Source organism: the organism of the source record quoted next, unplaced genomic scaffold, assembly GCF_019419815.1.
Source record: "Pyrus x bretschneideri cultivar Hongxiangsu unplaced genomic scaffold, Pyrus_bretschneideri_v1 Contig16, whole genome shotgun sequence".
Taxonomy (NCBI): Eukaryota; Viridiplantae; Streptophyta; class Magnoliopsida; order Rosales; family Rosaceae; genus Pyrus; species Pyrus x bretschneideri.
In genome coordinates, this window is record NW_025999457.1 from 5,857,038 (window position 1) to 5,881,005 (window position 23,968).

At 37.3% G+C, this 23,968-nt stretch overlaps 5 protein-coding genes across 11 annotated transcripts; 1 reads left to right on the forward strand and 4 right to left on the reverse strand.

Annotated features, from left to right (window-relative positions):
• Nucleotides 1-213: 213 nt before the first annotated feature.
• LOC103966941 (epimerase family protein SDR39U1 homolog, chloroplastic) lies at nucleotides 214-5,925 on the reverse strand. Of its 2 annotated transcripts, none has more exons than XM_009380175.3 (13): nucleotides 5,654-5,925; nucleotides 5,526-5,579; nucleotides 5,035-5,110; nucleotides 4,617-4,676; nucleotides 3,678-3,796; nucleotides 3,464-3,508; nucleotides 3,253-3,331; nucleotides 2,739-2,800; nucleotides 1,837-1,939; nucleotides 1,435-1,495; nucleotides 1,052-1,122; nucleotides 671-810; nucleotides 214-595 (listed from the first exon to the last, which is right to left on the reverse strand). In XM_009380175.3, the coding sequence occupies exons 1-13, from the start codon at nucleotides 5,729-5,731 to the stop codon at nucleotides 482-484; spliced, it is 1,062 nt and encodes a 353-aa protein (XP_009378450.2). In that variant the 5' UTR covers nucleotides 5,732-5,925; the 3' UTR covers nucleotides 214-481. The 2 variants fall into 2 exon arrangements, with proteins under 2 accessions (XP_009378450.2, XP_009378451.2); XM_009380176.2 differs by having other exon boundaries at nucleotides 5,035-5,120; nucleotides 5,654-5,732.
• A 1,163-nt stretch (nucleotides 5,926-7,088) lies between these two features.
• On the forward strand, nucleotides 7,089-7,560 carry LOC103966940 (30S ribosomal protein S31, mitochondrial-like). Its single transcript, XM_009380174.3, has one exon. It carries the CDS (start codon nucleotides 7,136-7,138, stop codon nucleotides 7,427-7,429), a length of 294 nt encoding a protein of 97 aa, XP_009378449.2. The 5' UTR covers nucleotides 7,089-7,135; the 3' UTR covers nucleotides 7,430-7,560.
• Nucleotides 7,561-8,715: 1,155 nt separating this feature from the next.
• LOC103966939 lies at nucleotides 8,716-10,147 on the reverse strand. Of its 2 annotated transcripts, none has more exons than XM_018652304.2 (2): nucleotides 9,350-10,147; nucleotides 8,716-9,029 (listed from the first exon to the last, which is right to left on the reverse strand). In XM_018652304.2, the coding sequence occupies exons 1-2, from the start codon at nucleotides 9,669-9,671 to the stop codon at nucleotides 8,950-8,952; spliced, it is 402 nt and encodes a 133-aa protein (XP_018507820.2). In that variant the 5' UTR covers nucleotides 9,672-10,147; the 3' UTR covers nucleotides 8,716-8,949. The 2 variants fall into 2 exon arrangements, with proteins under 2 accessions (XP_018507820.2, XP_018507819.2); XM_018652303.2 differs by having other exon boundaries at nucleotides 8,716-9,032.
• Nucleotides 10,148-10,979: 832 nt separating this feature from the next.
• Nucleotides 10,980-14,387, reverse strand: LOC103966938 (NADH dehydrogenase [ubiquinone] 1 beta subcomplex subunit 9). The gene is made up of 6 exons (XM_009380171.3): nucleotides 14,198-14,387; nucleotides 14,044-14,085; nucleotides 13,726-13,807; nucleotides 13,101-13,156; nucleotides 12,287-12,361; nucleotides 10,980-11,225 (listed from the first exon to the last, which is right to left on the reverse strand). Exons 1-5 carry the CDS (start codon nucleotides 14,327-14,329, stop codon nucleotides 12,320-12,322), a joined length of 354 nt encoding a protein of 117 aa, XP_009378446.1. The 5' UTR covers nucleotides 14,330-14,387; the 3' UTR covers nucleotides 10,980-11,225; nucleotides 12,287-12,319.
• Nucleotides 14,388-16,352: 1,965 nt separating this feature from the next.
• Nucleotides 16,353-23,643, reverse strand: LOC103966937 (kinesin-like protein KIN-7E). Of its 5 annotated transcripts, none has more exons than XM_048581071.1 (16): nucleotides 23,117-23,643; nucleotides 22,973-23,018; nucleotides 22,633-22,731; nucleotides 21,655-21,958; nucleotides 21,333-21,422; nucleotides 21,150-21,250; nucleotides 20,900-21,013; nucleotides 20,733-20,814; nucleotides 20,596-20,663; nucleotides 20,437-20,502; nucleotides 20,184-20,326; nucleotides 19,339-19,675; nucleotides 18,705-18,806; nucleotides 17,763-18,614; nucleotides 17,053-17,360; nucleotides 16,353-16,898 (listed from the first exon to the last, which is right to left on the reverse strand). In XM_048581071.1, the coding sequence occupies exons 4-16, from the start codon at nucleotides 21,872-21,874 to the stop codon at nucleotides 16,577-16,579; spliced, it is 2,805 nt and encodes a 934-aa protein (XP_048437028.1). In that variant the 5' UTR covers nucleotides 21,875-21,958; nucleotides 22,633-22,731; nucleotides 22,973-23,018; nucleotides 23,117-23,643; the 3' UTR covers nucleotides 16,353-16,576. The 5 variants fall into 5 exon arrangements, with proteins under 5 accessions (XP_048437028.1, XP_048437026.1, XP_048437025.1 ...); XM_048581069.1 differs by adding an exon at nucleotides 22,062-22,091 and having other exon boundaries at nucleotides 22,973-23,643; XM_048581068.1 differs by having other exon boundaries at nucleotides 21,655-22,091; nucleotides 22,973-23,643.
• Between the last annotated feature and the right edge of the window lie 325 nt (nucleotides 23,644-23,968).

The following is a 23,968-nucleotide window of genomic DNA, read 5'->3' on the forward strand; positions in this document are numbered from 1 at the left end:
CAATTGTATAGGCAATCAAAATAGGCAAAACAGTACTTAAAAAATAGTTGACCTGACACGTTGCCTACGCAATTAGGAAATCTCAAATAAGAACTTAATTTTAAAACACGGGTACGGTTTCACGGTTTAATGATAAGAAGAATCCCCTATCAATACAATGCCACTAATTTTGGATGTCCTTGGGTTTGGAACTAGAGTATAACACTTTCAAAATGTGTTCAGATAATACATTAACCACTTAAACAAGAGATTCACAGCATCCACAAGGACCCAAATTTCACCTGATTCCTCAAATCTTAATTTCTTATAATCTGGGATTACCTTGTAACTAAAAGAATGAAAACAAAGATGTTTCTTCTGCACCTTGTTACAGCATTTTCTTTACGATAATTGATCGTGATGCATCTTTCATATAGGTTTTGGAGATTCGGATACCCTCGACCTAAAAGAATGAAGAACTACATATATTTCCTCCGCCAAATTAGGCCGCCTTTTCTGAAATAATGGATTGTAATGCATCTCTCACATACGAGTATTTGAACGAGAAACCCAGCTCCTTGGCTCTAACTGGAAGCACATTCTGCCCATCCAGAACCTGCAACGACCTTGTTATGTATCTCAGCAATATGAAATTGGGAAAGGGTTGAAAAGAAAATAAAGACATTCTTACCACAGAAGCACCTTCGCCAAGGACTGCTTTCAGGGCAAAGTCCGGTACAGGCAGCCATGAGGGCCTGCCCAAGACATTTCCCAAATTTTCACACATTTCTGCAAATCGAACAGGGTTGGGTGCAGTTCCATTGATAACTCCTGAGATTTAGGTAAAAACTGTGTTCAATATGTTGAAAAGTTTCAAGAACCAGTGTCACACGACATTGTTGAAAAGTTGAACACATATCATCATTAATTTGTTTATAGAAATTCTTAAGAGCATCCGAACTCTTTAGAAGTGTAGTTATCTCCACAGGCCAGCAAACTTTAGATGAAACCAACATCAATCCTTTGGTTCTTTGTATTAACTTCAAGACGTTAATAAGTATTGAATCCTTACCTTTATAAGATGGATTGGATAGGGCTTCATATATCAGGTTCACTATGTCATCCAGATGAATCCAGGAAAACCTACACAATATTGAGAAGGATCAATTATCCAAGGTGTTGACAGGAAGGATGAAATAAACTAATAAATGACATGCAATCAGTACATACGAAACCTTTAGTAACTTTAGTTTCTTCTTTATTAAACAACCGACGTCCTCAGTTGATCATGAATATCCAAATGAAATTTAACCAACGATGTCATATTGTTTGATTAACATCACTCAAATGCTTTTACATATACAACAACCAAGCCTTGTCCCACTAAGTGGAAAGTGTTAGTAGCAAAACATCGACTGATACCCATCATACGAAGGACAGAATTGAGGACAATACCATTGCTTTCCAGAGCCCAAGGGTCCTCCAGCAAACACCATAAAGAGAGGGATCATTTTAGCTGCAAATTCTCAAAGGTGTCAGCATGCTTGAGGCAATCGGAGATTATTACATTCATACTAACCAGAGTTCAAGATATGTACACTTTGTAACAAAATCGAGTGACGTTTTAAATGTCTTTTGCCAGTATATTTTTCTAACATGACATCACAAATTGAAAGTTACAGATAATTATGCATAGAACAGCCTGGTACGATTACGAGGTCATGCAAGCCTCAGTGCAACCAGATTGGTCAATGTATAATCAAACATAAAGCAGAAAAATTGCAAAACAATGTCAATGTAGACAAGTCTAGTTAGTGAGCAAACATTGCAACTAAGAGTTCACAGTATAAAGCATACCTAAAGCTCCGCCATCTTTACCAAGGACAACACCAATGCGAATGAGCGCTAGCCTAACATCCTTATTCACTTTGCGGGCAGTTCCTTCCCATTCTCTACAAACCTGAAAAGACTTTTATGTTAGTTGAAGTCATGATAAGGCTTAGATGTGAGTTAAAGATGAGGACAATTTTGTGCGCAAAAGAGGAGAAGTTGTGATAGTGATAATGTGATATTCCTTCATGGACTGGAAGTTGTATTGGTAATAGAGTGTATATTTAAATTTAAACAGACTGACAATATGTCCAAAAGTCCATTCTACAACTCATAATAACAGTAGGCACCACAACCATGAATTCTAAAAGAAAAACATAAACATAATTCATCTGAGCTGCAATAGCCCTTGGCCAGTGATCCTAAAACTAGAAAACTGAGATTTGATATGATCAAAGTAGTCAGGAATTCTTCTACCTAATCAAGTCTTACCACACCATTGAAATTAGAAGGTTCAATTTTCCATTTAATTATTTCCATCATGTCTTTTTTTTATTTAAAATTAAATAAAGGTAAAAAGTTCCTCTATCACATCCAAAGGACATGCCAAGAACCTAGTATTTCAATTTCCGGAAATTCAAACCTTATTCAGAAAATTAGTCATCTGCAACCACAAAGCCTAAAGAAGGTTAAGGTAGCATCCCCAAAAGGGTATCAGGACAGTAATCAGTTTGATCCGACTACATTGGCTATGTTGTTGATCAATCTGACTATGCATTCAACATCTATTTAGTAAGACAGTCATTAGTCAGATAATTAAATACTTTCAGAACATAGAAATCTTAGAAGTTCTAACTTCTAAGCATATTGTACAACCTCAATTGCCTTTTCATACATTCTTTTTGAAACTGATTATTCATAAAGCTTACCTCAGCTAAGTAATCGTTCCCTGATGGACTTTGCTCATCAAATACTTGTGTCTCACTAGTACCTGAGCATAATGAATAGAAAATTAAACAAGAACCAAAAAGGAAAATTATCTTAGTAACTTTAAAGAGGCTCCTTAAATTTGGATTATGAATCTCCAGTAATGGAAAATCATATGCGAGCTATGGGGAGACAATAAGTGTTGCTTCAGCACAATGACTATGTAATTACTAAATGGTCTTCTAACTCGGTCTGACATCAGTTTGTATCACTTTTGAACTTTATCAATTATCTATGAACTTTATCGATTAACTAGCAGATCCAAGGACGCTCCAACTCCATGGGATATTGAAAGGCTCAGTCAGAATCTAATGATCCCAAGAAGAATAAATTCCACATAAATATCTAAAATGTTTTACAGAGGACTACTAGCAAAGCAAGAAAAATAACTGAAACTTCATGCAAACCAAGCAAATACGGTGGCTTAATAGATAATAAGCATGAGACTGAACGGACCATAGTAACCGACAGCTGTTGCGCTAACCAAGACTGTAGGTCGAACTGCATCTGGTAAATCGTTTATTAAATCTATGACCTTCACAACCAGTTGAAAAGGCCAAATCAGTTTTTGATTAAATAATACTCTTTTTATTAAGAAAAGGAACAAAAACTGAATTTGTCTTTTGACAGCCGCATCCACTAATCAGTATAAGAAACAACTACCAACCTTCGAGGTGACCCTAATCCTGCTAGTCTTGATCTCTTTCTTTATCTACAGTCCAATAAGAAGTTAGTAACTTCTAGGCATACATACATATGTTCACTTCTGATATTGAATCAACATGAATCACAAACTGTATGGCCTTAGACAGCAATATTCCGTCAATTCATGGCAGTTTTTTTTTTACTAGTATGAAGTTTAATTCACCACTGGTACCAACCTCAGGAGACCATCTTGTGCTTATGGGCAGTCCAGCCAAATTTACGACACCGGTTGAACCTTGAATGCTGTCTTTCCACTGTGCCTCCTCTGCAATCACGATTCCTGGAAAGTCCTTGACTACAGATGGCAGGAAAAATTTCAAGTGTTAAACCAAAATATCTGTAAAAACAAAGTATACAGATGACTAGTTATCTCAATATTAACCTGGACAATAAAGCCAACAGTTAACAATGATTCAAGGATTGGGTTTAATTTCATAATAAACAAATATAATAACTTTTATGTTAAGTTACCATGTTCCCAAAAGCTTAAGTATTAGGAAACAAGCACAACAATGCTATCAAGAATAATTTAACATGAAACACTAACGCTCCTTCTCACATGACGTTCACACAACAACGAACCAAATTAGGCCTTACAGGAGCATAACAGAAATTACCAGAAAACTGGGTATTAATACTAGAACCAATGGCTTGAGGAACAATCTCTCTCCAAACCCTAACTCTATCAAGCATCAAACAACAACACACACTAACAATATGCTTGAAGTACACACAAAATAATTCTTGCTTTAGTTTTCGTGCTGGTTCTTGGGATGAAGGAGGGGTTGTTGGACAGATATCCAACTATTTAACCAATTCTAAAGAGCGGATTTCTCTAGAAGTTGATTATGGAAAAGTAAACACTAGCTGCTTACATATCAATGCTTTTGATGTAATGAGGAAGTGACTGGTAGAAAGCAATGGTGGAACAATAGAGCAGCTCCTATTTCAAATGATTCACATGAATTTGATTTTTTTTTTGTACTCAGAAAATCTAACTTACAGTTTCATTTCACTATTTACTTGGATTTATTGAAACATATGCACACTTACTATTCATAGATTTCAAATTAAAATTTAAGCAAATAGCCAACAAGTGTACATTACCTTCTTACCCGGAAAAATTAACTCAGCCTTTGATCTGGACCGTGTCAAGACACGCACACTATGATTATCTGCATTACAAATTGGATCGAAAGAACGTTCAGGTAGTGAAACTATGGACATGTAGTATGAGTTTCAGCTTCATAGCAATAAGTATTAGGCAACGTAATCTTAGTTAATGCAACCAAGCAGCACCACAACATTGAATTCATTTGATTTGGTTGTAAATGCACCTTGTTATGCATAAATACTGAAAGATATGCATGTCCCTTCTTGCTAGCTCCAGTAAAATGAGGACCAAATCAAGTTATTGGAAATAATCAATCCGAGGTGGATGCACGAAAATAAAGTATAAAAACAACAGAATGGAAACACTACGTATAAGCCTGCAAGATTTTTATAATAGTGGAGAAGTAGAATGAGCATAACCTGCATGCAGCCTTTGCACCAATCTTCTCCCGATAAAACCCGTAGCTCCAGTTATTGATACAGTCATCTGATTTGCCTAAGACAACCTACAAAGAGTCAATATCCAACAGACAAAATGCAACCTATAAATGTTCAAATATATTCATGTGACGTTCCAACTTTTTTAACTACAAACATAAATGCAATCACCCTAAATCATCTGATTTATCACTGTTCATCAACCACTATGTTATATAAAAAGGGCTGATGATAAGTAACTTTCCGAAGCCCACTCCCTACAACTTTTGGGCCAAATTGACGAGGGCAATGTGCACCCTCCTTGCACCCAAGTTTGAATCTCCATCTCCGGAAAATGAATTAGTTTAGAATATCGCATGTGCCAAAGATAAAACATATTAAATAGTAAATATTGAATTGACCAAGTAAATTTGTATAGATATGAACAGAAAAGTACGTGTGTGTGTGGAAGGATTAATGTTGAAGAGCATTACCTTCTGGGTTTGATCAGAGGCACACCAAACACTGAGCCTCCGAGTCCCACGCTTCTAAAATTCCAGAAAAACAAAGATTAGAAACAAAACAAAGGAGAAATTCGAGAAGTGGGTAGTGAGATACTCACAGAGAGGGGCAGAGAGACGTGACGAGGGATAGAGACAGTGTGGGTCCATGAGAGAGCAGTGGCTCCACAGACCTCCATTGTTGCAGCAGCTTGCAAGCTCTCTCTTTCTGCTAAAACAAGATGTTTTGTTTCTCTTTTCTGAGATGGCGGTGAAAGGAAAGGCTAAATCACCGAGTCGGAGTCACCCATAATGGCAATGTGTTTGATTACGAACCACACCCAAATTACCCAAAACCAAACCAGCCACCCATTTCCATCGATTGCCTCTTCTCTTTTGTTTTTGCTCGGTCATTTTTTCCATGGATTTTAGTGACACATTTTTAGAGGAGTGCTATCCGGAGAGTTTAAAATTATTATAATTATGATGTTGTAAATAAACAAAAGTTAGAGAGATAATCATTGTTATGGGACATGAACGAAGCATGTGCAAAATATCACACTATTTAATTTCGTAACTATAATACAAAAAGATTGTAGGTAAAAAGAGAAAGGAAGGGATACTAATATTATTGCTTTCAGTTCTTTTTTTTCTTTTGTTGTGTGTATTGTGATCACAGGAGTTCTCTTTATATAGAGCAACATCCATGACAAACCAAGAAAACAAAATGATTACACTTTTTGAAAGTATCACACAACTACTATTACCTTACTATTCTTAAGTCTCCTTCACTGTGGACATTCATTCATCTTACAATTTTACAACATATAATAATTAAAGGACAAAAAATTTAAACTCGAAGCGCATGAGTCAAAATTCAACATTCTATCCACCTTCTAGGCATTTTAGATAACGTTCCTTCTACGAAAAAAGAAAACAAAAGAATCTACCAATTTAACAAGTTAAGTTTTTCGTTTCCTAGCTCTTGGGTCTTTGCTTTCCTAGCTCAACTATGAGGGTGTTTCCTATTGTGATGAAGCTAATTGGATCAAATGTTACGTGCAACTCTTTGGAAGAAAAAATGGCAGCAACTATTTGAAACAGCAAAAACATGAAGTTGATCGTTAATTTTTAAAATTATTATTATTATTTGTGTAATTCATTAAGGATATTATTTTTAACTCTAAATAAGTTATATATGACACTTCAAAGTCATATATAATCTCAATTTTTTCGGTATAAAAGAGTGATTGTGTCACATTTGGAGTCAAATATGACTTTTGACTCTAAATTAAGTTTATGTGTTGATTATAGAATCTGACATGAAATTATTGTTATGCTATTTTAAATTTGAAAAAGAGAGAAAAAAAGGAGATAATTCTCTGATGTAATTTGCATCACCCATTTTTCAATTTACGTAATATTATTAGAAACATAATGGACTTGGGCTTTTATTCAATTTATTAGAAACATAATGAACTTGGGCTTTTATTCAATCCAGGCCTACAATACAGCCCAACAACGCAAGCCCACTCTAAAACTAAAATATTTGATAACGGCAGCTGTGAAGGGTGAGTAGTGGTGAATGAAGTGGAAAAACGGCGATGATGATGCAGTGGTGCGGCGCAGCGGCGAGGCGGGTGCTGATGGCGGAGCAGCGCGCCCGTTTCACGACCTCCTCCTCCTCCGTGGAGGCATCAGCAGCAATTGCAAAAGCGAATGTGCTCGGGGCGCCGATGCTGTGCGGGCGAGGAGACAAGAAGACGAAGAAAGGGAAGCGATTCAAAGGGTCGTTCGGAAACGCTCGGCCGAAGAAGGAGAAGATGATCGAGCGCATCAAGGACAAGGTTGAGGTGCCCAGGTCCACCCCTTGGCCTCTCCCTTTCAAGCTCATCTGAATTTTTCAAATTTTCACTCTCTTTTTTCTTAGGATTTTAGCTCCATATATTTAATGTCGAACTCCCTAATTTTTTAGGGTTTTAAGTGTAGTGTACAATTTTTTTTTTAATGTCAATTCATATTTCGGCTATATATGTTTCAATTGTTAATTGTTTGTTTGATGGGTCTCTTGGTGTTGTAATTTTGTCGTCTAAAACCACAAAATGCATGATAAGATTTGAAACTTTGATTGAGAGCTACTTACAATGGGCAGATTTGAAACTTTGATTGTATTAGGATGCCGCTCGAGCTACTGAGAATGGAAATGTCGGGACTTTTGGTGTTTAACTGTGCTATTCATTCTTATTGGGGTTAAGGATGAAAATAGTGATTGCTGGTGTAGTAGGGATTTGATCTGCATACAGTGAAGTACTTCCATTTCTCAGGAGCATTTAGCATGGGATTCGGGTTTAGGGGTTCTAGCTTCGGGTTCTGTTTGCATGTATTTTCAGTATATCATCTTCTAAGTCCATGTTTCACTTAATTGCTTGAGTAACTTAGAAGATTTTCAGAAATATATTGAAGCAATTTTGTTGGAGCGGAACTGACAAAAAGAGTGACGGCAATACTAGGTGGAAATTGTGAACCAGGTGCGTAAATTAGAGTTTGGACTGGTTGGTGAAATGTGAGTGTAGCATATAAGGATGGTTTGTGCTATGATAAGATGGACACCAACTATTTTGAAAATGCTTTATGAATAGGAATAGGCGTCATGAGTTATGATATTCAGTTTGTGAGTGGGTTGAAAACGAATTGCTGTTCAATTTGTGACACTAGATGCTTTCCTGTGGTATTATTTCAAACATCGGTATGATTCCACATGGATAATAATGGTTTTGGTAGAACTTAGTTGCCTCAGTATTGTTCCTGATCATCGAGTCAATTAGCTAGATAAATGTTGTTGATTGATGTATAATGCTAATTTTGATTGAAAGCTAGTGAATTCTTGCTTATCTCCCAAATCATTTTGACTCTTGCTAGGCATGGAGGGCAAACCTTATAGGCAACTTAGATTTTCCTATTACCGATTGCAGATTGTCGGATGGTTCATAAGTTGGTAGGGAATTAAATGATAGGACATGATTGATAGAGCATTTGATACCAAAAACCATTCCATTTTTGTGGCTGATGCCCTGGAGCTATACTCGCAGCCTAAATTAGAAAATATAATTAGTGCAAAATAAGCTTAATCCACTTTCTAATCGAAAAGAGCAGTGTCTTTAGTATTTACACATTGTATGGTGTATTATAGCAGTGTCAAACTAAACATTTGACCTTTATTATGCATACTTGATGATTAACAATTTCATTTTCCTCTGTCGTTTGGAACTGATTTGTCAACTCGAGCGCTAGTTCTGCAATTACGCAGAGTCCAATGATAGAGTAAATGAAGCCAAACATAATAGTCACTACACCAACTGGGGATGCTAGAGGAAAATATTTTTCTCTTTTAGGTTCAGTTGCAAGCCTAAATCCAGTGTTAATTGCCCATGCTAGCATGACCATTGCGATGATACTCACAACCTATGCGGCTGACGATACATATCGTCTTCAGCTTCCCTGCTGCATCATCAGAAATTGAGTGAGATGATAGTTGTCGAAGGTAAAATGTAATAGATTTCATAAGTTTAGAAGCCATTGAATGTACTAATGAACTCTTTAGCTTTTCATGTGTGTTTGTATCATATGTTCATGTATATACCTGGAGAAAGACTTAACTACCCCGGTTTCATAGACGCCCGCCCCTCCTCTAACCTCTATCAGATTATGTGATGTGATGATAGAGATAGAACGGGTGTATGAAACTAAGTTTCTCGCACCCCTGAAGTTAACTCCTGTTTCTTTGTTTTAAATTCCTATTTCGGCGTTGGTTACATTACCTTGATTTGGAGGTTTCCTGGTCTCCTCCTGCTTCCTCTGCAATTGTTCTGAGAATTTTATGACCAAGTCTACCAGCAAAGGAAGACCAGCAACCAAAAACAGGAAACCGAGAACTATCGTCAGAAGTCCGACGCAGAATGCCCGGTTGTTCGACTCCCTTTTCATCCACGGCCTGTCTGCAGGCCCAGATTCCGACGTAATGGTCCACAGGAACAGAACTACCATGAGCAGAGACGTCAACACAGGAAACAATGTTGCATATAGGGTTTTGGCATCTCTACTTACCTTCAACCCCAAGGCTCTTGTGCCTTCTTCCTCCATCTTCGGCCCACCGGAGTTCGAGGAGAGAAGAAGAAAAACAGAGAAGAAACAAAAGAAATGGTTCTGGCACTGAGAAACTACAGAGGGTTATGGTTTAATGGATCACGCCAGATAAATGGGGGAAAATTTATGTTCAAAGTTAGTTGGGTCATCACTTAATTCAAAATTAAATAAACATGACAGAGATTGTGGTAATTAGCCGTGCTTTATTACCTAACACCCAATTTATGAGTGAAATGCCCTCTTGCCACTTGGTTTTGTTTTGTTGACCATTATCATTTATTTTTAAATGGTGCTTCATACGCCTATTTTTATCGTTCACATATCCTGCTAATTCCTATCTCATCATATTCAATTCATTTAATTTGACGATCGAAACTTGAAAGAATAATGCGGATAGGACCAACTTTATTTTTCAAAAAATGATGAAATAATTTACACTAATTATTTAAACAACAGTAATATGGGAGAACTTAAACCCGAAACTTAAAAACTTGAAAAAAAAGTACTTTATTTACCAGAATAATCCACCGTTTATTATTGCCGTCGTCAGCTTACATCAGTCATGAATATTCAAAAGAAAGAAAATGACAGAGACTTTTGGAATTTAATTGCGTTTTCCACAGTGAGAGCACTTTGAAATGGACACGCCACATCTTCAAGTTTTGAGGTAGTGTTTTTCCTGTTTTTGGTTCGTTTCCAATTCCAAAGGTCCACATTCGTTTGCAGGTCATCATGGCTTGAAAGGTAATTTAAATTTTAATTATCATGTCATGTCCTAATCACCCTTCAAATTCTTCAATTCAATTCACAAGTGGACATTGTAATGCTACTTGTTAGTCGTAGTGGAACTCGAGTCTCCTTAATCTCGTGGGCGTTTTTTGGTGGGTGGACAAAGACCGGAAAACTAGTTAGTGTCCGTCGATGAACTTAACAATGACGAGACTGGACTCGTTAGATAGAAGAAACGCATACCCAATGAGGCCCTTGGTCGTATCTCTAAGTGTGTGTGCGCGACGAGAATTATTCTGTATCTTACTATCAAAAAACTAAAAGAGGAAACATGTCCCGTTTCGTCTCAGTTTCCATGAAACTAGTTTAGCAACAAGAATTTTCTAACAAAGAGACGATTTCCAAACGACAAACCACTGCCTAAGTTCATACGGACCAAAAACCCCCAACTCACTACTGGTAATGCCTGGCTAGAACCCAACCTATCAAAAAAAATGTACGTGTGTGCGCGCGAACGAAAAGATGCACTCATGCACCCACACTACATTCTAGTGTCGCATATTTGCCCGCCAGCAATAACTCAGCGAAGGAAATGCAAATTACATGAACAGGAGAAAGTTGTTCATATCAAGCGTCACGCTTAATCCAATCCTGATCCTGCAGCATAAGCCGCGTTGTACTAAAACACCAAACATACCTTGAAAGGAGAAACTAAGCATTTAAAACTATTCAAAGCTTAAATTCATCATTTACTTAAGCAACGCGTCAATGATGCTGGCCTCAATAATTATCTTCATCATCATTTTCACTCTCCATCTTGATCTGCATCGTTAAAAATAACAGACATCATCAACATAAAAAACTTATTATTTATTTATTTATTAGAAAGAAGAAGAAAAGCATTGCGTGACGGGGGAATGCTTGATGTGTGTTAAACTGGGAAACACATTACTTCCTTCCTAGTCTCTCTCCCTCCTTCCTCCTCTAGTCCTTTGGTTTTGTCTCCATCTCCCTCAGTTTCCTTTCTCTACCAGGTTTCTAATTCTCGAAGCTAGCACCATCAAAATGTCACAGGGAAAACTTCTGCCACGGACTTGTACCTAAGGGCTTTCATGCACACACGCAAATTAGTGGAATTATTGAAAATCTTGATTCTCTCTCTTTTGCAATTTTTGGATTTCTGCAAATTCTATGAAAATTACATCTTAGGGCCTTCTACCTTCCACCATTTTCCCTCCGGTTATTCCTTCTCTTTGTTTCTATTGCTTTAACTCTATTTGGGTTCATATCATTTTTCCTCCAGTCATTCACTCTCTCTTCATTTTCTGTTTACCAATTTGTTTCCTTCAATTTTTCAAGATTAAGCAAGGAGCTGATACGAAATTAGTAACCAAAAAAAAAAAAAAAACAGACAAAATTTTCGTTATGACTATAATGCCCTCGCAATCAACAATGTAAATCAATCCGAAGACTCATTCATATTGAACCAAAAGAGGAGGAAAAATAAGATTTTGAATTTGTGGATGGTAGAAGAACAAGACCGTTATGGTAGCACTAGATTTGTGATTTCCTGTTTAAAACTTGAAATTACAGTAAGGCTACAAGTTATGCTCTTACTACACAAGTAACTTTAGCTATTTATTTATTTATTGGAAGTAGGAAAGAAGAAAATGTCATGTCAGTCTAGAGAAGATGTCACTAATGTGTTAAGAAATGGTGAGTTGACAAACTGTGGCACTTGTCATGTAAAAATTAGAAAGAAGGGAAAGTGTGATTCTCAGTCTCAGAAGAAGGGGTGAAAACTCAAGAAAGCCAATCAACTGAGCATCCAAACTGACAAGTGTTAAAGAAACACATATCAAGTACATAATTAAATTGCTCACCTTTATTTATTGCGAAGAAAAACATTTGAATTTTTAGTCGTTATCCTCTTTTCCATAGTCATATACTATCTCAATCTGCATTAAACAACAAATACCACCAGGGTTAAACCAGTTCAAGGTGACCGCATTGTTCCTGGAGGGAATAGCACTCTAAACGGGAACAATGCAAAGCCAAGAAATATTTGGAAAAGGTAAAGAACTTTCTACTTGCAATAGGAAGACACCCTTTTTTTGGAAACTGGCAACAGTAATGTTAATCGTAAGTAAGAAAACAAATTAGAGCTCCAAATCATCCTTTTAAGCTTGACCGATAACAGTATTCTATTTTCCAGAATGAAATAAAGGATGATGGTAGAACGTCAGTTAAAACCAATTAGTAGGTAACTAAGAAAACTCTCAAGGATCCATTTTGATTACTGGGCAATCACAGTACTCTATCTTCGTGAATTAAATAAAAGATGATGGTAGAAAGTAAAAAATAAAAGTAAAAGGTTAAGCAAGATAAAAAGAAACTCTTAGTTTTGAGTACTCATCTAGAAATGATAATTATGTCAGCAATTATACAACTATAACACATTACTTTTCTTCCAAAATGTAGAACAGCAACCAACTATGAGAATACTTGTCCAATTCCACTTGTGCCCTCTGGTTAGATAATAAATGCATGACTAGTAGAGACAAAGTAAACATAAAACACAACGCAAAAGGAATCATGAAAATGATTGAAAAAATGTAGATGTCCTAAAAATAGATGTGAACAAGCAATACACAGAAGCACAATGAAAAACTGAAGAATGAGTAATGATAAAATTACCCCAGCAGGTGGAGTAGGATTTCGGTGAAACTTAGAACCACCGGGGGCCCAAGGAACTGCACAGGCAAGATGGAGAGTGGAGAAGATGAGACCGTATAAAACCATTAGTAAAAACATAATATGGAAAACACAGGGATTGATTAAGTAAAATAAAGATAGACCAACCTATTAGAAGTTACAAAAGCAAACTCTTAATTCAAGTTTTTATCTATGTACAAATGAGAACAAAGATATGGTTGTAGGGATAGGTTAATAGGGTGCCATAATAAATATAACTTTCTAAGCAATGATGATTTTGTTGCTCATCCAAAACAATTTCTCGAGCATAAGGTAGCTTAAACACACTACGAAAATTTGAGGTGAGGTTGAAATGCCATCAAATCTAAAATGGTATCATATCAAGCCAGTTCCAAAATCCTCTCTCACTAAACTACTACCCATATGAAAGCTTAAAAGATGTCGGAGCTTACAGGAAAAGTGAGGTCCAGCATATCAAACAAGAAACAAAGAACCTAAAGACATATGCCTGGAAATTTATGAAAGCTGTTCCCTTGTTTTTCTAATTGGGGGGCAAAAGCAATGAATTTATGCAAGTAAACTTGGCATTTTACGGAAGGGATTGTACCAATGTAAGGATCGGGATGGCGCCACTTATTGTAAGTGGCTTCGGCATTCGCTATGAGTCTATCAATGGTGTCAGGATCTTCCTGTAAATCCATACCAATCAAACAATCAATCAAAAGGGTACCTTAATTCATTAGCAAAACAATCAAAAGGGTACGTTTATCCAATAACAGAAAATGCAGTCAAGCTAAATAATCAAAATTTAAACTGAATGAAAAAAATTCATAAGTAATCGAATCGAAATGGAAACAAATAAATAAATAAATAACAACAATAACAACAAAAATTGGGGAAATTGAATAAAAGGGAAAAGACCAACCACATGCTTGTTGGTTTCGAACCTCTCGCGGAGAGCATCAGCCTGAAGAACAAAAATAATCAGACAGCGATCGAAATTGAATGCAATGTAATCGTTGATGGATGGTTGTGATTGTATAATGAAGATTGGAAAGGGGGGCGGAGAGAGCGATTACATCTGGGTAGAAGAGGTGGCGGTGAACGGCCCAGTTAAGAGTGTCTCTGAGGGCTCGCCTGTAGAGGATCCGAACCTTCTCCTTCTGAGCTGCTCGACGAGCTACGTACGCTGCTGTTGACACTCCGCTCATCCCTCTCTCTCTCTCTCCCTCTCCCTGCACTCTTTCGTTGTCTCAGGCCTTTGGTCAGATGAAATTTGACGACAAAATGGCTGGCAAAACGAAGTCGTTTCCTTTCTGGGCCGAACGATCATAACTTAATCGGGCTGGGCATATTGTACCAGGAAGCGAAAACCCGGATTCGATATGAAACCAAACCTATTCTCTAATTATACGATTCGGGACCAGTTTTGAATTTTTTGAAGGATATTACTATTCACACGCACCTTTTTATCTTTTACATATTTTTATAAAATTTTGTCAATTGTTTTTCTTTAACTCATTCGATTCGACGGTCGAAAATTAAAAGGAATGTGTGAGAGTTAAAAATAGGTATGTAAATAGAACTATCATAATTTGAATCGTATCAACCAAACCAAATTGAACCGAATTTTTTAAAATTGATTTTGTTACGTGTCCAGCTTCTATTAGGTGAGGCCATACTTCTAGCATGGACTTGTCCAACCCAGATCTTCTCCGGATCTACAAATACTGAGCCTAAGGATCAAATGATTTACATCGTTGAAATTTGATCTAACAGCTACAATTATTATAACTTTTAGAGGGCCCCTTGTTTGTAACCGTTGGATCAAATTTTAATGGTCAGAATCATTTGATCCTTAGGCTCAATTTTTTTTTATTCAACGAGAATCTAGGTTTGACCTTGTCCACACTTCCAATCAAAGAAAAAACAAGCAAAGTGGCTTTTCTATAACACAAGTGAACCATGACTGAAAGCCCTCCTCCCTCCTTCACCCTCGTTCTAGTTCTTCGCCTCCTTCCTCAATCCCTTGTTCGAAGTTTGAACTTTCAACTTACTGTAAGTCTACCAATTAAAATTTATGGGAATGCAATTGGGTTAGAATTATGGGTTTTCTGAACCCAAATTAACAGTAAAACCATACTTTGGTACGGACTAATTTGGTATTACTGTGTTTTTTAAAAAATAAATTATTTCTGTTATACTGTGAGAATAAACAACTGTAAAATAAAGTTGCTGAGTGTTTGGTAAACTTTTTTTGTAAAAATGCTTTTAATAATAAAAAAACAATGTCTGAATGTTTGGTAAACTTTTATGTAATGTGCTTTGAATATATTAAACGACTAAAAGAATATGGTATTTAATGTGATATAATCAAAGACAATAATGTAGGGGCAAATATTGTAATTTTGTAAAACATGTGGAGGTATATTTGCTATTTGAAAATTTCATTAACTGAGCACTAATTACTATGATTTGAAGAGAAAAAAACACTTAATGTTTTTTTTTTTAAATTGCTGTCATACAAGGATACAGCACATTTCCACCACTGTGATAAAGGGCCACTTGAGAGAGAGAAGGGGGGTGGTGATGCAACACAAGGACTTCTCAAGAGGTTACCCATCCTAGAACTACTCTCGCCCAAACTCACTTAATTTCGGAGTTCTGATGGTATCCGATGCATACAGTTGTTTGTTCTTGCTTTTAGGTAGTTCTCGCACAACCATGGCAATGCGAAAATTTGGTTCCAACATAATTTCTAATCTTGTTTGGTTGTCCTACATCAGTGGTTTTCCAGTGTTGCTGGAGGTTGAAGAAGGTTATTCTTGTTCTGATGCAGGTGTTTTTTTCTTCTTGTGCAATCGGAGTCTCTTTTATCCAAAATTGAAGCATACATGATCTGATTTGATACATGTGTTTGAGTGGTGTGGAGCACCACCTGATTCAACTCAAGGTGCCCTGTAGAGGATAATTACCAAAGAAACGCCAGGGCAAAAATTGTTCTTCCGTACAAATTTGGATAGGGATTTTCTGATAATTCCAGCATTGGATCTACTCCTACGCATAATGCATGTTTTCGAAAACCCCACGGTGTGTATGAGACAAACGTATCCATTTCGATTAGGGTTTCTCTTTTAATCCAAAGGCTAAGGGAAATGAGATGTTATCATTTTGTGCATAAGCATTACACCCTGGGGCATTGGCTTGAGGGACAAGACCAGTAACAGTCACAAAGATTCTAAAAACCATATTTCATTAAAGATGCAACAAATCCAGGAAACCATATTACCAAAACACAACATAGCTTTCGCTGAGCATGCCGACTAAGATTTATACAATTCCTATAGATAATCGTAGGCAATCAGTTTCAAGTTTTGGTGACGAAAACAACGCTCTGTGGCCTATCTAACTTGAGAAACTGGTTATCTATAGTGGTATAATATATATGAGCAGCATGTTTATATAAGGGATGCCATGCTATTTTTCCATCCAAAGGATCTACGCCGTGCTTTCGGGGGTGTGAAACTAAGCCCAAACATTCCCTTGAGGGCCTGCCCCTGCTCTACGAACATCACCAGCTTTGCAACAATGGCGGCGCTCTCTGTAATGTGGTTCATATTATTTGTGTTACTCCACAAGCAGTTGGCCAGCTGCAGCCTCCTGCGCTTTGAATCCAGTGCAATACCCCACTTCTGGAAGAGTCTCTTTCTCTCTTCTGCCGAAAACCTTTTCTGCATCAGCTTGCTTAGCATTACTCTCTCGCGACCAATAGCTTTCATGCTGTGTCCAAATACACATGTTGCATCCATAAATCAGAACAGTACTTTAATCAACTTGTGCATGAAGTAGAAGTTAGCACAGAAACAAGACATTATTCAAAAAATAAGGACATCGAGTAAAAAGAAAGTAAAAACAGACACACGAGAGAGTGAACCTTGAAGCGAGTGTGAGCGCCTGACCATTTTCGACAGCTTGATCTCCACGGGAAAAAGTTTCCTCGAGGAAAGATAGTCTCCTAAGTTCTACCTCCATGTAAATGGAATCTGTTGGATCACCTTTGAAGAGCAAGAAAAAATAGGTTCGATGGACCACTGATATATGGCAAGTTTGCCAAAGTTCAAATATGGCCCTCTGCTGTCTCTCAAATTCCAGTGGCCAATCAGGATTTTCTGATAATTCCAGCATTGGATCTACTCCTACATCTTTCACTTTCTTTTCAAACTTTTCCCCCGTCTCTTGGTCCTAGCATGCACATACAGATCCATGTCAAACAAAGCCAAAGATTTGTGAGAAGCTGACTTGCCCAAATGCCTTCCAATAAATAAATGCAAATTATAGTAAGACTATTCGTATATAAGTTGGAGAGAATTGACAAAATTAAAGACGGTTAAACGTTTCAATAGGTAATGTGGCTTGCGTGGATGTAAAAATGCACATGTTGCATTCTCACCCCAACTTGTTGATATAAAAATTATAAACTTATAAGTGTGAATCTTAAGAGTAAGACTAATGCATAATATTTCACATTCTCATGAATTTGTCACCTTCAAGGATATGATCTAATTACTATAACAAGCAAAGACAGACACACAAAAAATGACAGGGTTTTTTAGCGGACAAACTCAAAATTAAGCACATTCTCACCTGACTGTTGACAAGTTGTCTGTCATTCTCAAGATTTTTGGCCATTTTCTTTAGTCCCTTGACAAAAGTATGAACACTGGTAATATCCTCATCTGCAGTCTGTCCTCCTAACTCATACACGGCACTCCCAAGGGAAGATTGAGAATCATTTCTTGACAACCTTGCGTTGGAATCATAATGTAATAGGGGAACCTTCCTCCCACTAAAACCTTCTGGTCTCCCAGGAAAGCTTTTCTCAAACCAATTAGGCGGGGTTCTCTCTGATTTATCCGGAGAAGATGAGCCAGCCATGAGATTTTCTCTACAACTCCAGCTCCTAGTTAACTTTAAACTTCTAGGTTGTTTTTCAGGGTAAGGATTACCAAGAGAATCAATGGTCATCTGTACATTATGTAGTCTCTGCTCCAATGTGCCATATGTAAAACCACTTTGCATCTGACTCCCTTCTCTATCTGCATTCACTGGGGTTGATATCATTTCTTGACCTGCTACACTTGTATCCCCAGATGTTACTTCACTTTCAACAGTAGATAAAGCAAGGGATCCAGAATTCTTGTCCGTGCTTGACTCTTCCATCTCAATACAGCGGACTTCTTTGCAGTTGTCATCAGTACCTTCTGCAGTCCCACCTGCGGGATACTCTAGACTCTGGCACGAATCAGATCTAAGCTTCTCATTAATCTGTCCGTATACCTCCTCGGCACTGCTCTCACCGTCTCTGTCATCAAAATGAGGATTGCTGAACTTTCTGACGCCATTCATATAATGAGGATCAGCCACACTTGATGATACTGAGCCTTCATCATCTGAAACATCCCCGGCATTCCATTTAGGATTAAGGTCATCTGAAGGCTGAAAGAGAAGAAACAAGTGAGAGTTACAAAAATAATGGTATATATAACACGTAATTAATCTCCATAGTCCATAAGCAAGAATATGTACTTGTCTGGAATCGTTATCCTTTCGAACCATCCGCAGTAAATCCTCCACTCGTGATTCAGCAAGATCACGTTGCTTTTTCAGCTCTCTAATTTCCTTGTCCATCTGAAAAAGGTCACATGTCATGTCTTGGTTTAAATGCATTCAGTTAGAAACTTGCTTAAATGAAAACATGGTTGCAGATTCCAAATATGGGCATGGATGAATTCAAAACCTACAGCAAACTTACACCTAAGCTGAGTATATGAGTCAAGGCAACCCATTTTATGATCTTATAAGAAGCACACAATTAATAATGACATCGTGTAGATGCTAGGTACATGGAGATTTCCTTTAGACCGGCCATTTGATATAGCCATACTGTGATCAGAATTATTTTTTTTCAGAATAAGGAGGTACGGTATTGTTTATGTTGGGAAGAAACTTGGAGAAACATGTATTTGTGAAACTTAGAAGCAAAATTCAATACATCTAAACTGCTGTCTTCCAGACCTATCTTCTCTTCTGAAAAAAATTCTTTCAATTGCCATCTGTTACGGGTCTTCAGAAATGTCAACATAACTGTGTGCTTATATTTAATTCCAGTTTATAGGTATTCTTCCCTAATTGTAAACTTTCTAAGAAAGAGAACCCTTGCCTTTTCTATCTGAAGATCTTTCTTTCTAAGCAACGCTGGGTAATCACAAGTTGACGAAGGAGGTCCAGGTGTCCTCAACTCACTCTCCAATCTAGCCAGCTCTTTCTGTAAATGTTTAACCAGGGCCTTATCTGACATGACTACATTGACCTGTGCTTTTGTAGTCACTTCTTTCGCACAACAAGCAAACAAAAGAGTGTTTCTTGTTTGCTCAACATGGCTTCGTGCAGGGCTCAAAGTGCAAATGATGGCTGTTCTAGCATTACCACCCAAGGCAGGCTGCAGTATGCGTGTTAGCTTCGAATCTCTGTAATTGACATGGCCATTCCTTCCTTTACTGCATGGAACAATATAACTAGATTTACAAATCACATCACCAGATAAAATATCTTAAGGAATAGGGATGTATACTCAAGGCCACTGGGGATACAATAGTAAATCTAAACGAATAGTGTCATTATCTCTTCAATTTATTCTTTTATAAAAACTCACCTTAAAATTGTGTTTCCTATATTAATAAGAAAAAATTGCTTCATTACAATTTACAACAGAGATAAAGATAAGGCATGTAATTGTAGTTCAAAGAGGTTAAGCCATTTTTGCGCCTCACTGCAGTTCCCATCCAAGAAATCAAATTTCACTTCTGCTGATATAAAGTGATTTTAAAAAATTATATTGAAAACATCGGATTTGAAATCAAAGATTCAAAACAGGTTAGTATACATGGGCGTAGAAAAACATATTAAAAAGAAAGTGTCAAGAATAAATAATAATATACTACACCTTTGCATGTCAAATGAACTTGGTAAAGTATATAACATAAAGGAAGGATGGATTATACAAACCTTAGCTTGCGAATAACAGTGCTAAGAGTTAGTAAACTGCGATTAATGTGGCAGCCTTCTTTTAATCTCATCCCAGCTGATAATGCCTGGGCTGCACGCTCGCTTCCTGCCAAGTCCACAAAGTTCTGCAACAAACCCATGACCTGAATTTAATATCTACTTAATATTGCAAATGGAAAAAATTAAATTAAACTAACACATAAAGTTTTATATATTCTACCAAATATCCAATCTAGAAGTAATTAAAATATACCACGCTAGCTGCAAGGGTGGTTGAATTGCCTTTGCCTAGGAACTCACGAGCAGAACTTTCAATTGCCTACAAGTTAAAGCTGGGTTAAGCAGAGAAGTCGAAGGCACTCCATCTGAAATGAATACACTTATCAAAGAAAACCCAAGGGGAGGGGCATACCAATCTAATAATTTGATGTGATCTAGAGCTTTTTTCGTTTAATGCGGTCTCCCCTATCTGTCTTTGAGCTGTAATACAGACAAATCATTAAGATATAACACTTTATGGTAAATGCAGTACTTTCTCAAATGCTTTACCTTCGCAAGTAGAAAGGAGCTCCTTTAAATGGCTCCAGTCCCTCAGAGTTTCCTCTGTGATTTTCTCTATTATGGTTCCCCGCTGAAGAGAATATAGAAGTGTTAAAGCAAAACTCATATACAAAATAACCATCTCAAGAAATTAAAAATAATTAAAAGGCATCCACCTCAGGATCATCTAGCAGCCTAAGTGGAGTATTATCTGTGCTTAGGAGGTCTCTGACAGCTTCATTGTATATCTCAATTGCTGAAAACTTAACAACAAAAGCTCGTTCCTCATGCTGAAAGAAATAGCAAACTTTATGTTAGTGATGTTTGCAATAGAAACTATCTTTATATTATTAACGTCTGCAAATAAACAGTAGTCAAGTATTAAAATTGAAATGAAGCAATGAACTTGTTAGTAATTGTTCTTACCGCATGTATATAGTCAAATATTTCTGCTACTGTAAACTCTGTTATACCATTCATGGTGTACGTTTTCCCACTGCTTGTTTGACCATATGCGAAAATACTTGCTGAGAAAGAAATTTTTGGTGTAAACTTCTCACTAATTACATAAAGTAAGAAGAACGTCAACACACAGATCTATATACTTACAGTTGATACCATTGACAACTGAAAGAGCAATTTGTTGGGCTCCTTCATCATAAACCTGCCTTGTAGAGCAATCACCCCGAAATACTTTGTCTACAATAAAAATATGAACAAAGATATATAGATAAAATAGATAAGATGTATCCCATAAATCAATGAACTATGACAAAACTATGCATTCCAAGAAATTCAAGCAAAGGCCAGTGCTGGATATTAATGGTAAGCAGATGTTCCATTATAATCTCAGATTCAAACACCTAAAAGGAATTACAGTGAGTACGCTGTATACAGATGTCCCACTCTATACAGATGAATATATTCTTACCAAATGTATAGGCAGTTGGAAATGTAGACCCTTCCCGCAGCGTGTTTCGGTATAAGATGGTTGTGTCATTGATGCATTCCCAATCTGCTACTTCATTTGCTGCAACCTCCTTCTGACTCAGAGGCCTCAACCTCACCAAAACCAGAATCTTCTCTTCGCGAGCACTTGCTCCTTGCATCTTCTCCCACTTCACTGCCTCTTCCCCACCAATTGCCCCCATTATCTCACTTGTCCACCCAATACTCTTGTCAACCCAACCACCAATTAATCAAAGCTTAACAAACTGAAAAATCCCATCAAATTTCTGAAAGCGGAAAAAACAAGCTCGGTGTTAAAGTACTCCAAGCCACTCTCATTTCCAAAATGCAAGATGATTTAAATGTTAAACACAGGGTTGTTGCACTTGCCATAAATTAGGCCCGTCATTACCAAATTATCTGCAAAAAGAAGCTAAATCATGGGCATTAACCCAACCACCTCAGAAAAGGCAAAAGAAGCATAAAGAATGCTAACTAACTATGGGTCACATCCGCAACAACAAGCTCAAACATGGGTTTAAGAATTTTAACCCGTAAACAACAGAGAATTAAAAAAAAACACCCCTAAATGCCAATCACGTCTTAAATCTGCAACCACAAGCCATTCGTGGCCAAATCCAACCACCCCCGGAAGACAACAGCCACAAAGAAAGTTAATTATACTTTAAAGCTTATTAAGATGAAGGGTTTTTTAATTTCTTTCGTCACGCTCATTCTTCGATTTTAAGCTTCATTTCCACCACATTATAAGAAAGAAACACAATGTCGTCTGTATTATCTGTCATACAGCCCTCAACAACGACTATGCTTCAACAGCAACCAACCGAATCCCCACTAATAAATTTCATCAACGGACCACCGAAACGTGCAACATTTCGGAGACAAAGGGTCCCCAAAAGCTTCAAGCTTTAACAACCAGAGATTAACCATGAGATCTTACCTTGCAAAGCTTTGTCGTCTTCAGAAAACCGTTACAGATTGCCCCACGACGTGTCTCTTCAGCCTGCACTGTGAAGCTTCTGCTCCTCTGATTTGTGCTCTGCAACACCAAAGAAATACAAAAACTTAATCATATTAAAAATTAAAAACTAAGAATTCAATGCAACAGTGACGGTGGCACTAAACCCAATTCCAACGGTCATTTACATCAAAAAAAAAATAACTAGTTAAAATTATAAAAAAATAAAAATAAAAAATAAAAAAACCAGAACAAGTGTGACAGAATCGCTGTATTTTTAATTCAGTCTCAGAAAATGCCCCTGCGAATCCAATTTAATTACCTTTTTGGGACAAGAAAAAGTCAATGCTTGGAATTTGGAGCTCCTTCTGCGGAGGAGGGGTGAGTAGGAGGAGGAGAAGGCATTAGGAAGAAGACGTAGCTTAAAATTCCAGAGAGTAAGAAACTTGACCAAAAGTTTACTCACTCAGACGAATAAAGCGACAGCCGACAAGGGAAAGGAAAAGAAAAAATTGACGAATAAAGCGAACACAACGGAACGGTACGGGAACGAAACGGCACCGTACTGGAGGTTGGAGGAGCTTTCGACGTAACAGTACAAATTGTGGAACAATATTTTCAAGCAGCCCATGACCTGCGTGTGAAGCTTCTCTTCCAAAACGGAGAGAAGACACGCTTGCTTGCTTTCCTTCTCCAACTCCAGCTTTCTCTGTACGGGTTGCAACTTAAAATTACGATTTTGTCCCTGACTTTTGGCTTCTCTGTCTGTGGGAAGGCACGCGAATAAAGGAAATGTTGGGGAGCTTTTTGGGATGAGGGACACGTGGGGGGGTTTGATTGGGTGAGGTGGTTTGCATTGTGTAACTGTTCGATGATGGCCGTTGAATTGTTCGGTTTTGGGTGGTTGCGGTCGACGGTCGGGATTGGACGGTGGATTGCAGTTGAGTAAAAAGGGAAGAAAGAGCGATCATGTGTAGTTCAAGCTTTATTTGAGTTGGAAGTTGAAACTGAAAAGGAAGGAAAGGAATCATGGCGAAAGAAGATTAAATTAAGATGCCTTTAATGATGATAGATCAATGTGACTTACCAAAAATAATCATACAGTAACATGGGTGCTTATCAAAAACGAAATCATTAGGTTAGAAAGTAAGATCATCTCTAAATACACCACAAAATTTGAGGTGGGTCAAGTTGGTCTTTTTTTTCTAATATTAGTTCTTGTTGGCTTGAGGAGCCTACATTTAATCCATGACGCTCTCTTTGAATTAGGAATACTATGTGATGTAATCTTTCATTTAAACCCTTAGATTAAGCTAAT

Coding starts and splice junctions, on each gene's coding strand:
- LOC103966941 (XM_009380175.3), bottom strand. CDS start 5,731: ATGGAGGTCTGTGGAGCCACTGCTCTCTCATGGACCCACACTGTCTCT. Junction 3,332..3,463: donor GGATTAGGGTCACCTCGAAG/GTTGGTAGTTGT, acceptor CTGGTTGTGAAG/GTCATAGATTTAATAAACGA. Junction 811..1,051: donor ATCCAATCCATCTTATAAAG/GTAAGGATTCAA, acceptor CCTAAATCTCAG/GAGTTATCAATGGAACTGCA.
- LOC103966940 (XM_009380174.3), top strand. CDS start 7,136: ATGATGATGCAGTGGTGCGGCGCAGCGGCGAGGCGGGTGCTGATGGCG.
- LOC103966939 (XM_018652303.2), bottom strand. CDS start 9,671: ATGGAGGAAGAAGGCACAAGAGCCTTGGGGTTGAAGGTAAGTAGAGAT. Junction 9,033..9,349: donor CAGGAAACCTCCAAATCAAG/GTAATGTAACCA, acceptor CTGATGATGCAG/CAGGGAAGCTGAAGACGATA.
- LOC103966938 (XM_009380171.3), bottom strand. CDS start 14,329: ATGAGCGGAGTGTCAACAGCAGCGTACGTAGCTCGTCGAGCAGCTCAG. Junction 13,157..13,725: donor CCATCCCGATCCTTACATTG/GTACAATCCCTT, acceptor TTGCCTGTGCAG/TTCCTTGGGCCCCCGGTGGT. Junction 12,362..13,100: donor ATCCTACTCCACCTGCTGGG/GTAATTTTATCA, acceptor TGTTTAATGCAG/ATTGAGATAGTATATGACTA.
- LOC103966937 (XM_048581071.1), bottom strand. CDS start 21,874: ATGGGGGCAATTGGTGGGGAAGAGGCAGTGAAGTGGGAGAAGATGCAA. Junction 21,251..21,332: donor AGTTGTCAATGGTATCAACT/GTAAGTATATAG, acceptor TTTCTTTCTCAG/CAAGTATTTTCGCATATGGT. Junction 20,503..20,595: donor CACATCAAATTATTAGATTG/GTATGCCCCTCC, acceptor TTTAACTTGTAG/GCAATTGAAAGTTCTGCTCG.